This window comes from Saccoglossus kowalevskii, chromosome 7 (genome assembly GCF_978046115.1).
Source record: "Saccoglossus kowalevskii chromosome 7, keSacKowa6.1, whole genome shotgun sequence".
In the NCBI taxonomy this organism is placed as follows: Eukaryota; Metazoa; Hemichordata; class Enteropneusta; family Harrimaniidae; genus Saccoglossus; species Saccoglossus kowalevskii.
In genome coordinates this window covers 8,887,392-8,902,661 of record NC_140647.1, presented here as the reverse complement: position 1 = coordinate 8,902,661, position 15,270 = coordinate 8,887,392, and the positions used below count along the sequence as shown (strand labels likewise).

At 36.5% G+C, this 15,270-nt stretch overlaps 2 protein-coding genes across 4 annotated transcripts in view; one reads left to right on the top strand and one right to left on the bottom strand.

Annotated features, from left to right (window-relative positions):
- The window catches only part of LOC100368547 (uncharacterized), a 119,767-nt gene extending 111,168 nt beyond the window's left edge, over positions 1-8,599 (top strand). For 2 of the 3 annotated variants that reach the window (XM_078005846.2, XM_085501040.1), the window contains 14 exons: positions 312-332; positions 1,614-1,764; positions 1,957-2,178; positions 2,749-3,033; positions 3,251-3,460; positions 3,675-3,872; positions 3,980-4,161; positions 4,302-4,425; positions 4,739-4,921; positions 5,264-5,476; positions 5,869-6,107; positions 6,292-6,525; positions 6,923-7,089; positions 7,472-8,599. In XM_078005846.2, coding sequence (XP_077861972.2) covers positions 312-332; positions 1,614-1,764; positions 1,957-2,178; positions 2,749-3,033; positions 3,251-3,460; positions 3,675-3,872; positions 3,980-4,161; positions 4,302-4,425; positions 4,739-4,921; positions 5,264-5,476; positions 5,869-6,107; positions 6,292-6,525; positions 6,923-7,089; positions 7,472-7,527 — 2,485 coding nt within the window. In that variant the 3' untranslated portion in view covers positions 7,528-8,599. The remainder of the gene's footprint in view (positions 1-311; positions 333-1,613; positions 1,765-1,956; positions 2,179-2,748; positions 3,034-3,250; positions 3,461-3,674; positions 3,873-3,979; positions 4,162-4,301; positions 4,426-4,738; positions 4,922-5,263; positions 5,477-5,868; positions 6,108-6,291; positions 6,526-6,922; positions 7,090-7,471) is intronic. The other variant, XM_085501041.1, reaches the window with a different exon arrangement.
- The window catches only part of LOC100368395 (lanosterol synthase-like), a 32,072-nt gene continuing 25,390 nt past the window's right edge, over positions 8,589-15,270 (bottom strand). Inside the window, exons 17-20 of the mRNA XM_085501046.1 lie at positions 13,774-13,854; positions 12,625-12,795; positions 12,289-12,367; positions 8,589-10,440 (exon numbers count right to left, since the gene is read on the bottom strand). Coding sequence (XP_085357172.1) covers positions 10,297-10,440; positions 12,289-12,367; positions 12,625-12,795; positions 13,774-13,854 — 475 coding nt within the window. The 3' untranslated portion in view covers positions 8,589-10,296. The remainder of the gene's footprint in view (positions 10,441-12,288; positions 12,368-12,624; positions 12,796-13,773; positions 13,855-15,270) is intronic.

Below are 15,270 nucleotides of genomic sequence, written 5' to 3'. Positions count from 1 at the left end.
TATCTTGGTAATTCCAGCCATACAATGTTTTTATAAGAATGGTTCTTTCAACCTCTTAGTTTTGATGCAATGATTATTATTTGAACTCTCCTGTTGTCGGCATTTACTTAGTCATTGTGTACTCATGTTAATGATTCATTTCCAAATCTGATAAAAAAACAACCTAGAAATTGATTTTCAATAAAAATTAATATTCTGGTTGTAATTAAAAATGATTTTGCTGATAGAGGGGTTAATCTCAAATACATTTCCTCCATTCTGCTCATCTCTCTTCCCTTTCCTCCCTTTTTTTTTTCAATCTCAACATACAGGAAGGTGGCGGAAGGTTTTCTGTAAGTTTTTCTACAAATAGGCTTTATCTTGGTTCTGCATTGTGTTAAAATTGCATGTATTAAACTACTGGTTTGTTGGCATGAGAATCTTGAATAGTGTTGTGCATGCATTTTAATATTTAATTAAATAATAAATCCAGGTCTTATTTTTAGCGCATGCTTACAAGGTGGCAAGCTGCATTTTTTTGTAAATTTGTTTGAATTTGTTTAATCCATATAATACAACCTAAATTACTGATGTAGTTGAGCACACGTGGGGTTGGCTGCATGGGCTAAGGAACTCCCAAAACAAAAACCTTCAGTCATTTTAACCATGATGGCTCAGTAGAGTAGCTAGGAAGGTATACATGTTAGTTCTATGGTTATAAAACAATATCAAAGTAAATTCAGAAAGAGCAGATTGCAAAATAGCAGGAATTAGCTCAGAATCTCATCGTCAGTTCCTTTTTTCTCAAGAACAGTATCTCTAAATGTGCTCTTGTTGATTGTCATGTCAGAAATGGAATACAGAAATGAATAGTTATGAATATATTAGTAAATCTTCCAAATTAACATTGCATACAAAAACTCGGGGTTAAGTGTTCATGCAGACTCTGTTAGCCTATGCTAAGGACCTGAACCAGGTCTTAAAAACGTGCCAGATTTAATCTGTACTTAGCATTTCTTAGCCTGTGCTAAGCGTTCACGCATGTTATTTGACCTCTTAGCCTGTGCTAACAAGCTGTGCATGAATGCTACTAATGTTAAGATTTAAATATCAGCTGGAAAGTGAATTTGTTGTCAACCAATAATTCTTTTCCCAGCTGTTAACAATGCATGAAATGCAAGTTTCTCCCTAATAACAATGTGTATATACTACAAAGTTTGATGCTCTATGCAATACATCAAATAGATTAGATTTATGCTTTGAGAAAACAAAGACTTTCTAGTATTTTTTTGGGAATCCAGAGTTGCTCCTAGATTTCTTTCTGAGTTTGTTGCAACCTGCTTTTCTTCATTCATGGTTCACAAGAATACTGAGAAATCGATAGTCATAGTGTTGCCAACACCAAATGAGGTTCACTTTTCAAATTCATAATTGTTTGCTAAAGTGGCAAGATTTTGGTCCAACCCAAGGCGTTTTAATATTTATCCTAGAAATTTGACTACTCGCATTTTTCAGTACATTTGTGATGCTAAATGCATTCAAACTTGAATTCAATCATTGTTGAACATTTTATCACCAGTGCCATGTCTGTTTGATTCTCACAATTCTATTTGCTCTTCTTTTGTCATGTACAGGTCTACTTTAGAAGCTGAGAAAACTGAGAACAAAAACCTCAGAGAAGAATTAGAAGCTGAAAGACAAACTGCTGAGCATCTCAAATGCACCTTTGAAAATGAAAATGAGCGAAGCATGCAATCATCACATCGTGACCAGGAAACTATCAAGGTAATGCAGGAGCTGTGCTTTATCGTATTTACCACTTTGTCTCTCTTTTTCAATGTACCATATGAACATTGAATACACCTGGACAGACCCTATAACATCAATGTTATGGTGCAGTTTTGTTCATAATGATTATTTTTTCACTGACTACCCAATTCTCTGTTTTATAAGTTTGATATGTGCTCTTTTCTTCAGGAATTACGAACAAATCTAGAAAAGGAAAAGACGAAGAGAACCGAGATGACCAACATGTATGAGAGACAAGTCTTGAACACTAATGCCCTGGACCGTGAATTACAGTCTGAGAAATCACAGAGTAAAACTGTTATCAGCGCTGAGAGAACCAAAGCAGCTGAGTTTAAGGCGTCATTGGAAGTTGAGAAAGCTAGATCTGAGGAATTGTCTGCAGCACTTCAAGTGAGTTTTAGATCCTCTTGGTACATCTTTGTTGAAATTGACAACAATACTTATTACATACAGGATTTCATTCTGACTTTAGAGTGCACACAATTGTTATTTATTTTGAAATAATATATTTCAGACTGATTATCAACAAATAAATCTGTTTGTACTGTGATTGCTTTAATACTATTATCATATCTCCAATAATCAATGATGAAATAATTGTATTATCTGTTAGTAGTACACGTGCTTACGTAAATTATGGCGATGTTTGTATGGTCAAAATAAATATCTAATGAAATGATTTTAGGTTTATATGTACTTCTATTGGAGGTTGGCTTCTAATAGAGCACATATGGTAACTTTCTGTTTGAGCTTTCGCAAAATAAACCTGCCTAACCCTTTTTATAATTTTGCAGGAAATTGTGACATCTAAAGGGTGAATGGGAATAAAAAGAAATTGCAGACATTTATATTTGAATAGAGCAGACTTTATGCGTCAACAATGAGTGATATTAACATTAATCAATCAACCATCACTTCCTGTGAATTTCTAGTTCTAATTCTGAGAATTTTACTTTGCAGCGAGAGCGTGATTTGAGTAGTAAATTCCGTGAATCACTAGAAAGAGAACGTGCCACACTTGAGCACACCTCGCAGAGAGATCATCGAGCCATGGCTGACATCAAAGGGGAATTAGACGCAGCACGCAAAAAGTCTCTTGATCTCCACACTGCATTAGAACAATCTAAAAATACCGTAGCAACGTTGAATGCAATGTTAGAGTCTGAGAAATCAAGGTCTCTGGAAGACCTCGATAGAGAGAGAGCTGTTGCTAAACAGCTGAAAGCTTCTGTAGATTCCCTCCAGGTATTTATCTGAATTTTCTTGATAATAGTGTCTCAAGTATTAAATAATGAATGTCACTTAATAATATAAAATGTCATCATTGTCAATAGCTTTCTTATGACTATAACACTATCACTCATGAAAAGCAGTTAATCTTTGATGTGAACCCACAAACAGTAATCTACAGTTCCTATCTCTTTGTGTAATTTTTAATTCTGAAAATATTTTGTTTTTCCAGTCTCAAAGGCAAGATTTGACCCGACAGTTAGATAATGAACGTGACCGTGGAGTTAGATTACGAAATGAGAGAGATAGGTTACAGGCACAGCTAATGTCACAGAAAGACCGTGAGAGAGAAAATGAGGCGCACAGGGAACGAGAAAGACAGCTGGAGAGGCAAAAACAGAGAGAACGTGATCGTGAGAAGGAACTAGACAAACAGAGACAGGTTAGTAGGCCATTCATTTTATTATTCCATATAATTTATTTCTTCTGACTTTCAGCATTTATGTATTAGGAACATGTGTCGGGATTTTTGATGGAACAGACACCATGAAATTATAGTTTATAATTAAAACAAACATAAGGGATTGGTTTAAAGTGATTCAATTAATTGTTTATACTAGTCAAATTAATTAATATTTTTACTTGTCTGTTTGTAGCGAGACCGAGATTTAGATAAGCACCTGGAAAGGCAGAAGAGTGAAACGGCACAAATGGAAATCCGTGAGTTAAAGCAAAAATTGTCATTGGTTGAACAACAACGTGATTTTGACAGGGCACGAGAGATCCATAGAAGAACAATGAATGGCAGTGTGGTGGAAACTGATAATGAGGAAATACAGCAAGCTTTTGAAACTGTAAGTAATGCAGGATCTGCCTAACTTCCTCACTCTGTTTTGCTGAAAGTCAAACAACTTTTATGTCTGTTTACACTGTTAAAGCATTGCAGCATTTATATACACAGGAAATTTCAAAAGGAGCTCAGAGAGCGGGATTCGATAGCTTATCAAGTTCCAAGACTGGGATAACTCCAGAATCAAGTCCATCCAAGGTAGCCATGTACAAACAACAATTAGAAAATGCAAGACAAACACTACAACTACTGGTCATCAGACATCAAGAGGAGCTAGGCAAGCGATCAGTGAGGTAAGACGGTTGGTTAACTCTTATATTACCCATGACAAATTCAATCAACAAGATGTATAAAAGCAAAGATATTTGCTTTTTTGGCCACTAGTGGGTTAGTTATCATTGGAAATAATTGAATTTTTTTTATTATAATTTAGTAGGTCAGGTGATGGTGTATCATCTCACGATCCATACTCTGATGTTGAGATTCAGAGATTACAGAAAGTTTTAAATGAAATAAGTAATGAACTGAAAAATGTACATTCTTCATTAACATCTGAAGTAAGTTATAGTCAATATATTAAACCAGATCTAACCCTGTGACAAGTAATATTGGTATTATTTTATGCTGTAATAATGTACTGTCGACTGGTAGCTCACATGTGGCAGCCATGTGTTGATTCCTGGTACTTGTTATAGTATCTCGTCATTGTTTAATTTTACTAGAGACATATTTGTGAATATTATAAACTTGTGTGAATATTTTACTTTGGTCATTAACTTTTAGAAACTATCTCAAATAGATAATTAAAAATAAACTCTGATGGATACCTAATGATGTACAATCTAATTTGTATAATGGTTGTTTCTGTAGGAAGACCCAACTGATGGATCACCAGCCATGTCCAATCTGAATGCAAGGCTGTTAAAACAAAACGCTGATCTGACCACATTTGTGTCCCGACTCAGTGAGGAGAAAACAGAACTGAGGGGAGCCTTAGCAAAGTTAGAAGAAGAGGTTTGGAAGTATAGGCAAAAGGAATCAGAGCTGGACCATGTGAGTATTTTTAGATTCCCCTCCCCCCTCCATCTTGACAAAGATGATTAAAGTAAGGAAAATGCAAATTAAAAGACTCTTTAGTTGTTTGTGCTAATGATGAGACAGCTAAGGGGGTTTGTTTATGAGTGTGTGGAGTAACTATTAAAAATTGGAGGCATTGTGGCTCATCTATTATGGTAAATAGAATTAGAAAATATAAATAGAAATAATAACAGATTTTGCCTTACCAAATTGATAGAACTGACACTGGCTTTCTACGGAGACTTTCAACAGGCTATGTCTTGAATGGTTTGGTAACATTCTTTTAATTTATATTTCATTTCACCTTGTCAATTTCAGTACACAAAGAAATCTCTAGACAGTGCAGAGACCATCTTAGCTACTGAGAGAGCTGCTTGGGCCAGAGAAAGACTAGCTAACCAAAGAGCTCTACAGGAGGCCGAGTCAGAAATTGTTCGTTTGAAGTCTGAATATCGACATGAAGCCATGAAACGAGAGACGTTACAGCAACAACAAGAATTTAGTCAACCATCAGAGACACAACAGGCAAAAGTAAACTGACTTTTTCTTTGGCTTAGTTGCTTCTACAAAGAAAATCATATTTGCTTATCAGCATAATACATTGTGTTGTCAAACCTTTATCAGTGATGAGGGAAATATCCTTTTCTTAAAATTATTTTGATATTGTTTTCTGATTTATATTTGAACCAGATTATAGCTACTGTACTCTTATAAAAATCTATAAATTAACAGGGATCTATAAAATTCATCTCAGAAATTATTTCCCAAAACTATTTATTGATTTGATCTTGTATGAAGTGGATTAATAACATTGGGTATAATAAGGGCTCCCTCTATTGTTATGTGCAAGACACATTGGGTTACACCTCTGAATTTATCTATGTTATTAGTGTGTGACTTTCTATGTTTTTCATTGTGTATAGTTGCAGCGCATGTATGGCAAATACCTGCGAGCTGAGAGTTTCCGTAAAGCATTGGTGTATCAGAAAAAATATTTACTTTTACTACTGGGTGGTTTTCATGACTGTGAGCAAGCTACTCTCTCGATGATAGCTAAGATGGGTGCTTATCCATCACCTGCAGACCTACAAAGACGTTCCAGGCATCCCAGGTCGTATACAAGATTTCGAAGTGCTGTCAGAGTCGTCATTGCAGTGTCCAGGTGAGTTGTCCTTTATTTTCTGTTTCTAAAATTTAACTCTTTTTATTTTAAAACTGTCTCATAAAACAATTTCAATCCTGACCTACTGTGCATCACATTCACCTATTTTTATACTCGCAGAAAGAAAAAGAAAAAGACACCTAAGCTTCCTAAACAAGTTAACATTCTTGTCTCTTCTTGATAGGTTAAAATTTCTAGTTCGTAAATGGAGAAGAGCAACAAGGATTGGTTCGTCAGCAGTGGGAGGAACACCAACTGCATTGTCAGTACAATCCGTGCCTCATACCTCAACACCAAGTCCGTCCAGAAGCAGAGATGCACACATGTTGTCTTATGCAGCATATACACCGCCAGTCAGAGATAGACATACACGTAGTGCCACACAGCCTTCACCTCGCAGTTCATACCTATCACAAAGGTATATATACATATAGTTACTTGTTCACCATGTGTTCATCTTAAAGTGATTGGTTTTGGTTGGTAGCAGTAGTAGGGATGTAGAAGTGGGCAGGTGACAATGCATTCACTTCACACCAGACTGTGTTATAAAACTGTACATTTGGTTTATGTTTTGTTCAAAGTTAAGAGTAAAGATCTATGTGTTGAAAATTGTATAGAGAAATAGATTTGCGGTTTGCGATTCGATTCGATGAGATTTTTGAAATGTGCATTCCACATCTATAAAATTTTAGAATGATATAAATTGCAGCAAGATAATGGACATTGACAGTTAACTGCCATCAAAGCATACTTTAAATCTCAGCTATGTCTGTGTTATTCATTATGTTAGACTGAATTTAATATGTTCATTGCAGGTCACATGGTGCTTCGAATAATGATCCATTGACAGTGCCATCGTTATCTGCTTCATTACCGTTAGATGATTCTGTCACATCTATTGATGATGGCACTGATACCTCACTTAGTAATTATATACAGAGATTAGAAAGTTTACAAACACGATTAGAACGAGTACAAAGAGGTAAGTTACCATTACAATATAAAACTCAACAATTTCTAAATAAAATACCATATTTACTCTTACTCTATTAATTAAAAAAACAAAACATATTCATATTTGTAACAAATGTTAAATTTTAAATGCCACAGTTGTCAAATTTCAAATGAACATTCTGTCGTAGAGCGATGACCGTGGCAATTTAAGAATGTGACCAATGTCTGTAAATTAAATGGAGCTGCGCAATATAGATAGCTGCAATAACAGTGTGTTTATTTTATAGTTAGGTTGTCTAGAATTTACATAGAATGTATTTAGGTCAGTATTGTAATTGCATCTTGATGAAGAGTGCAAATTAATTTCTTGAATGGCAAGGTTTTGACATTTTCACTATTGTTTTTTGCAGGTAATACGGTTGGAGGAAATAGCCGGCAGTATAGTGGACTGTACAGTAAAAGATAGCCCTATCAAACAGACCATCTACTGAGCAAATAACTTATGTGGAAATTTTGTATTTTTATTGAAAAATATGTTTGAGAATTCTGCTGTATTTCAGTATGTGTGATTGTAAATAATACATTAACAAATTAACTTCAGCAGAAGTGTGTTGCTTAATTGTGTATGAAAACAGTGTGATTGGTGCTATTCAATTATACAAATCAGCAAAACAAACCTTATATATAATAATTATAATAAAAATCTTAATTTCTTTTTTTAGTAAAGTTGCAATTTTATTTTTATGAAAGTGCCTTTATTTTCACCCGCCGTGATGTACATATTGATGTGTATTTCATTTGTAATGTTATTTTGTTCTGTAAATATCAGTACATGTAATTGTTTCTATAAAGTATAAAGGTCCTTTCTCTGTTTTTACAAAACTATTCAAATCAAAATCCTTGTCCTAAACTGCAAGCAGTGTGTTACTGTGATGTGCAAGCTGCCATCTGTAATTCAGATACGCTTTAGGTTACTATCTTTGATGGAAAATTTGAGTGTCAATTGGGCTTATCGCAATCAATGTATTTTTATGTAACAAGATTCAATTTTACATACACTGTATCTGAATACTCGTTGATGCTTTACTGAGACAGCCATAACTAACTTGGTTAGGATTGGCTGCAACAACATTGACACTAGATGGCGCTGCATCCTATATTTTACTTTGTGGGTAAACATTAGTCCAATGTGTTTTGTAAGTTATCCCGAGCAGGTGACCTTTTTCATAAATTTCAAGTTTTCTTTCATCCTGAACCAGATAAATCTTGTAAATAATGTTTTTTTTTTTATGAAGTCATAAATGCTCTGTATGTACAAATTGACTAAAGTTTTGTTTATAATTGTAGAAAATTGATCACTAAGGGGGCATATTAGGACCAAAAATCATTTCATCCATTCTTTGCGTTTCTATCTTATCCACCACGGTTGTGTGAATGAGTGTACGATGTGTGTCATGTGTGGAAAATAAAAAAATAATATGAACTTATTTTTGCCAGATTTGTACCTGCAATAAAGTTGATCTGAGATAAAATGAAAATTTTGTTAAGTATTTATTATTCTTTTCACAATATAATATTACAAGTTACAGCAAGCCATTGAGTAAGTGATATTCAGCAAATAAAGTATCATTTACACTACTATATATTCAGAGGATGCATTGCGATAGCTTTTCAAATGGTCATTATAGCAAGTCTCGGAAGTATTGGGGCAGCCAATTTGCAAACTCGCTAGTGAATTGGCTAACTGGTTGGCTTTCGAATCTCGCTGACGCCAGCTTGTGATCGCGTCCACTCTTGGCGAGTCTATATTGCATTAGGGTCTTTGGCGAGTCTATATTGCATTAGGGTCTTTAGAATGTTTTTACGCAGCCTGGTACATGTCTGGATTCCCCCGAATGATTTGAGCCCGAAAATGGTCAGTCAGCTGGCGTACAAGTGATAAATGCGATTAATCCACCGATATTTACTATATGAGGGTAACCATCTTGAACACTGCTTAAACTAAATAGACTAGTTGAGAAACAGTTTCCTATAAATCAGGGAGAAAATCAAAAAATTTCACACTCGAACAATCCGTTGGGGTAACATTAAGCCAACCACTGAAAAAATCTACCCCATTCGTCGTTTTTGTATGGACATGAAGAGCATAGAACACTTTCCCTGGTATATTTGTAAGCGAAATCGCCATCCAACTGTAAGACCGTCGTTGATTAGCTCCTAAAGTATGAGGATCATCCCCTACTGTTACATAGATTTGCCTTAAGTGGGCGTGACTACCAGACGGGATTCGAAAGCCAACGTTTAGTCAAAACCTAAGCAGTTAGCCAATTCGCTAGCGAGTTTGCAAATTGGCTGCCCCAATACTTCTGAGACTTGCTGTAAAAATAATGATACAGTTGTTTGAATTCATAAAATACATAATGTATGTCCATGTGTTTATGGATCAGACTCGACAAAGCACTGCCATGTGGTAAGTGACTCCAATATTGTCTTAAAGCTGCATTCTTTGAAGTACCATTACATTAGTAGTGTAGCAAAACTCTGGGTTTGAGCCATAGTTAATTTTAACTCTTGTTGACGTGTGTGTAAGAACCAAGATCTTGCAGTACACACAGAATGAGGGGAAAATAGTGTCACATTTCATGTTTAGCTCGTTTGCAAAGTGGGAATGCAACTTGTATCTTGCATATAATTATGTGGTCTTGCATTCTAAATATTGCAACTATTTAAAAGACTGCTTTTACAATATGATGCAGTGTTATCCAGTAATCACAAGATTGCACAAGATATAATGGGCAGCTGGAAAAAAGTACAAAACTGGGTGAACAATAGAATTGTCAGAAAAGTATGCAGTTGTGGGTTTACCAGTCATTGCTTAGAATAAATGTGGATGTTAGGAAGTCATAAATACACGTGACAACAAAGGCGGTTTTACAGTTCCGAAGTTCAATATGCTACAGGATCTGTCATAATGTTCCATCATGGCTACAATTAATTTACACCAAGCGGAAACCCTTGAATGAACTTGAATCAAAGTTTTGCGTAATGACCAAATACAGCCTGATTGCTGATTGCACCTACTGTACTTAATCATTGCAAATTTCAAAAACTTTCTAGACATTAAAAAGCAGGCCAGCTGCCAAATGTGTCCCTTCAAAGTATGATATGCTGAACAGTTTTACTCTGCAAGTATTAAATTCATACAAACACTTGACCTTGCAAAACAAACCCTGCTTCAACGACCATTGAAGGATGGTGTGACTAAATTACTATCCGGGTAAAGCCTTGCGAACCGACCAAGCGTCCAGATGGGAAAAACATTCCTGTAACTGGTGTAGCTAATAGCACATGACTTGTTGAACACACCACTGATGTTTTCCTGCAAAATATAACAGAGAATATACAGAATGATTGGTGTGGAAATAAAGAACAGCCAGTCTCCATTTTGCTGTACATGTTCTGCCTGTGGGGATAAAACAATTGTACAGTACTCTGTATGAGAAGATCCAATATTTTATTTTACCTGGCTCGTTTGTATGTAAAAAGAAAAATGAACCAGAAAAAAATGGACACTACCTGTGGCTGGACATGATCACTTTATTGACATGATGGAAGTGAGGTGCACATAAATAGAGATACTTACCTGTGGCCAATCACCATTTGGTAACTGTCTAGACATGATGGAAGTGAGGTGTACGTAAATAGAGATACTTACCTGTGGCCAATCACCATTTGGTAACTGTCTAGACATGATGGAAGTGAGGTGTACGTAAATAGAGATACTTACTTGTGGCCAATCACCATTTGGTAACTGTCTGGACATGATGGAAGTGAAGTGTATGTAAATAGAGATACTTACCTGTGGCCAATCACCATTTGGTAACTGTCTAGACATGATGGAAGTGAGGTGTACGTAAATGTAGATACTAACTTGTGACCAATCACTATTTGGTAACTGTCTGGACATGATGGAAGTGAGGTGTACGTAAATAGAGATACTAACCTGTGGCCAATCACCATTTGGTAACTGTCTGGACAAGATGGAAGTGAGGTGTACGTAAATAGAGATACTTACTTGTGGCCAATCACCATTTGGTAACTGTCTGGACATGATGGAAGTGAGGTTTATGTAAATAGAGATACTAACCTGTGGCCAATCACCATTTGGTAACTGTCTGGACATGATGGAAGTGAGGTGTACGTAAATAGAGATACTTACTTGTGGCCAATCACCATTTGGTAACTGTCTGGACATGATGGAAGTGAGGTGTATGTAAATAGAGATACTTACCTGTGACCAATCACCATTTGGTAACTGTCTGGACATGATGGAAGCGAGGTGTACGTAAATGTAGATACTAACTTGTGACCAATCACCATTTGGTAACTGTCTGGACATGATGGAAGTGAGGTGTACGTAAATAGAGATACTAACCTGTGGCCAATCACCATTTGGTAACTGTCTGGACATGATGGAAGTGAGGTGTACGTAAATAGAGATACTAACCTGTGGCCAATCACCATTTGGTAACTGTCTGGACATGATGGAAGTGAGGTGTATGTAAATAGAGATACTTACCTGTGACCAATCACCATTTGGTAACTGTCTGGACATGATAGAAGTGATGTGTACGTAAATAGAGATACTTACCTGTGGCCAATCACCATTTGGTAACTGTCTGGACATGATGGAAGTGAGGTTTATGTAAATAGAGATACTAACCTGTGGCCAATCACCATTTGATAACTATCTAGACATGATGGAAGTGAGGTGTACGTAAATAGAGATACTTACTTGTGGCCAATCACCATTTGGTAACTGACTGGACATGATGGAAGTGAGGTGTACGTAAATAAAGATACTTACCTGTGGCCAATCACCATTTGGTAACTGTCTGGACATGATAAAAGTGATGTGTGCGTAAATAGAGATACTTACCTGTGGCCAATCACCATTTGGTAACTGTCTGGACATGATGGAAGTGAGGTGTACGTAAATAGAGATACTTACCTGTGGCCAATCACCATTTGGTAACTGTCTGGACATGATGGAAGTGAGGTTTATGTAAATAGAGATACTTACTTGTGGCCAATCACCATTTGGTAACTGTCTGGACATGATGGAAGTGAGGTGTACGTAAATAGAGATACTTACTTGTGGCCAATCACCATTTGGTAACTGTCTGGACATGATGGAAGTGAGGTTTATGTAAATAGAGATACTTACTTGTGGCCAATCACCATTTGGTAACTGTCTGGACATGATGAGTTGAACACCTTTTTCTAATACAGATATGTCTGGGTATCTAAATGGGTATAAACAATCAAGAAATTAACAGTTCTGCCAGTGATTTTGAAATCTAAAATACGACTGACCATATAAAACACAGGTAGGAACCTCTTTAAAGGTGTCACATGCTTTGCTGATTAGATGAATTTACATCATATGTATGTCATGCTCAAACATTTTCCCCTTTGTCTACATTGGCTTCCACTCGAAGGAATTAATTGTGTTGATAATTATTGGCACAAATTGCATAAAAGAGAAATTGTTTTGAATTACCTTACAGCCATAAGCCCCAAAAGAGCCCATGCAGTGTTGACAATCTGAGAATTGTCTGACTCTATGTACTGCCTCTTTTCGCACGATTCAAAGTTCTCACCCCAACCACCATCTGACATTTGTTTCTTACACAAGAATTCACATGCCAACTTGACCTCATTTGTAGCAGTTCTGCATGAAAAAAACATTCATGTGTTTATTTTTTGGAATTATGATGAGTATACTGACCCTAAATCATACCTACATCCCATAATGCAACATACTATGTATACTTACCCTAAATCATACCTACATCCCATAATGCAACATACTAAGTATACTTACCCTAAATCATACCTACATCCCATAATGCAACATATTAAGTATACTTACCCTAAATCATACCTACATCCCACAATGCAACATACTAAGTATACTTACCCTAAATCATACCTACATCCCATAATGCAACATACTATGTATACTTACCCTAAATCATACCTATATCCCATAATGCAACATACTAAGTATACTTACCCTAAATCATACCTACATCCCATAATGCAACATACTAAGTATACTTACCCTAAATCATACCTACATCCCACAATGCAACATACTAAGTATACTTACCCTAAATCATACCTACATCCCATAATGCAACATACTATGTATACTTACCCTAAATCATACCTAAAACCTATAATGCAACATACCAAGTATACTTACCCTAAATCATACCTACATCCCACAATGCAACATACTAAGTATACTTACCCTAAATCATACCTACATCCCATAATGCAACATACTATGTATACTTACCCTAAATCATACCTACATCCCATAATGCAACATATTAAGTATACTTACCCTAAATCATACCTACATCCCATAATGCAACATACTATGTATACTTACCCTAAATCATACCTACTACATCCCACAATGCAACATACTAAGTATACTTACCCTAAATCATACCTACATCCCATAATGCAACATACTATGTATACTTACCCTAAATCATACCTACTACATCCCACAATGCAACATACTAAGTATACTTACCCTAAATCATACCTACATCCCATAATGCAACATACTATGTATACTTATCCTAAATCATACGTACTACATCCCACAATGCAACATACTAAGTATACTTACCCTAAATCATACCTACATCCCATACAGGAATAAGCTTCTAAACCAAACCATGCACCGTAAGTGAAACACACACCCCATGACCTGAATAGAAAAAACACTATGTCAGCTCAGTTTATCTGATCCATAGAAATTACAACTTGAACAATACACTGTACATACAAGTAACATATTTTTGTTACGAGGGGCGTTCAATAAGTAATGCCCCTGACCCACTTCCAGTTGTCTGATCTAGATGAAATTTTGCATGTGTAATGATTTACATCTCTATGGGTTATGTTGCAAAAACAGCTCTGAACTAATTGTGGTTTCTGATTTACAGGTGAGTCAGGTGTGAAATGGAGCCAGTTGAGTGTCTTGCAGTGATCCGTTTTTTGTATTTGAAAAGACGCACACCAAAGGAGACTTTTGATGAAATGAAAGAAACTTATGGTGATGATGCCCCATCATATGACCTTGTAAAACGCTGGCATCCTGAATTCAAACATGGTCGGAAGTCTGTGAAAACAGACCTGGTCCCTCTTCTGCCATTGATGAGGCATCTGTCCGTCAAGTTGAGGCAGTCATTTTGGAAGATTGACACATTACTGTTCACCAAATAGCCCAAGAGATCAAGATTAGTACAGGGTCTGTGGAAACTATTATTCATGACCATTTGCATATGCATAAAGTGTCTGCCAGATGGATTCTCAGGTTGCTCACACCTTTCCAGAAGCAAGTACGCGCTGAGTGCTTGTGGATGAATTCGGAGATGTGCCAAGAAGTTTTTCAAAAGACTGATTACACAGGATGAAACTTGGGTCCATCACTATGATCCGTAGACTAAAGCCCAGTCAATGCAGTGGCAGCACTTGGACTCACCACCTCCAAAGAAGGTAAGGTCATGCTCACAGTCTTCTGGGACCAGGACGGAGTAGTGATGACATATTTCTAGGCAAAGGGTACCACAATTACAGGAGCCTATTGAAATTAAGAAAAGCTATCGAAATCAAGAGACGGGGCAAGATCAGCAAAGGTATCCTCCTCCTGCAGGACAACTCGCATGTCGCCAGATCAGAAGCACTGGGCTATGAAATCCTCCCACATTCCCCTTACTCTCCTGACCTTGCACCCTCTGACTTCCATCTCTTCCAAGACAGGAAGTTGTTTTTTAAAGGAAAGCGTTTCCCAGATGACGCAGCCTTGATTTCGGAAGTTACGACATGGTTGGAGGACCAACCTGGGGTGTTCTACAAAAACTGTGTTCTACAAAAACTGTGTCCAGAGCTGCATCAAACGATGGGAGAAATGCATAACTCTGGGTGGTTCCTATTTAGAGAAAGACTAATAACTGTGCCAAGTATCATTAATCTCCTGCTATGGGAAATAGGTCAGGGGCATTACGTTACGCCCCTCGTATTACGATACACTCTAGGTGGAACATATTAAAGAAAATGAAATCAATAAAATCATAGTACACTTCATAGTACAAAACAATAATTGTGCATTAATGTCAGTTCT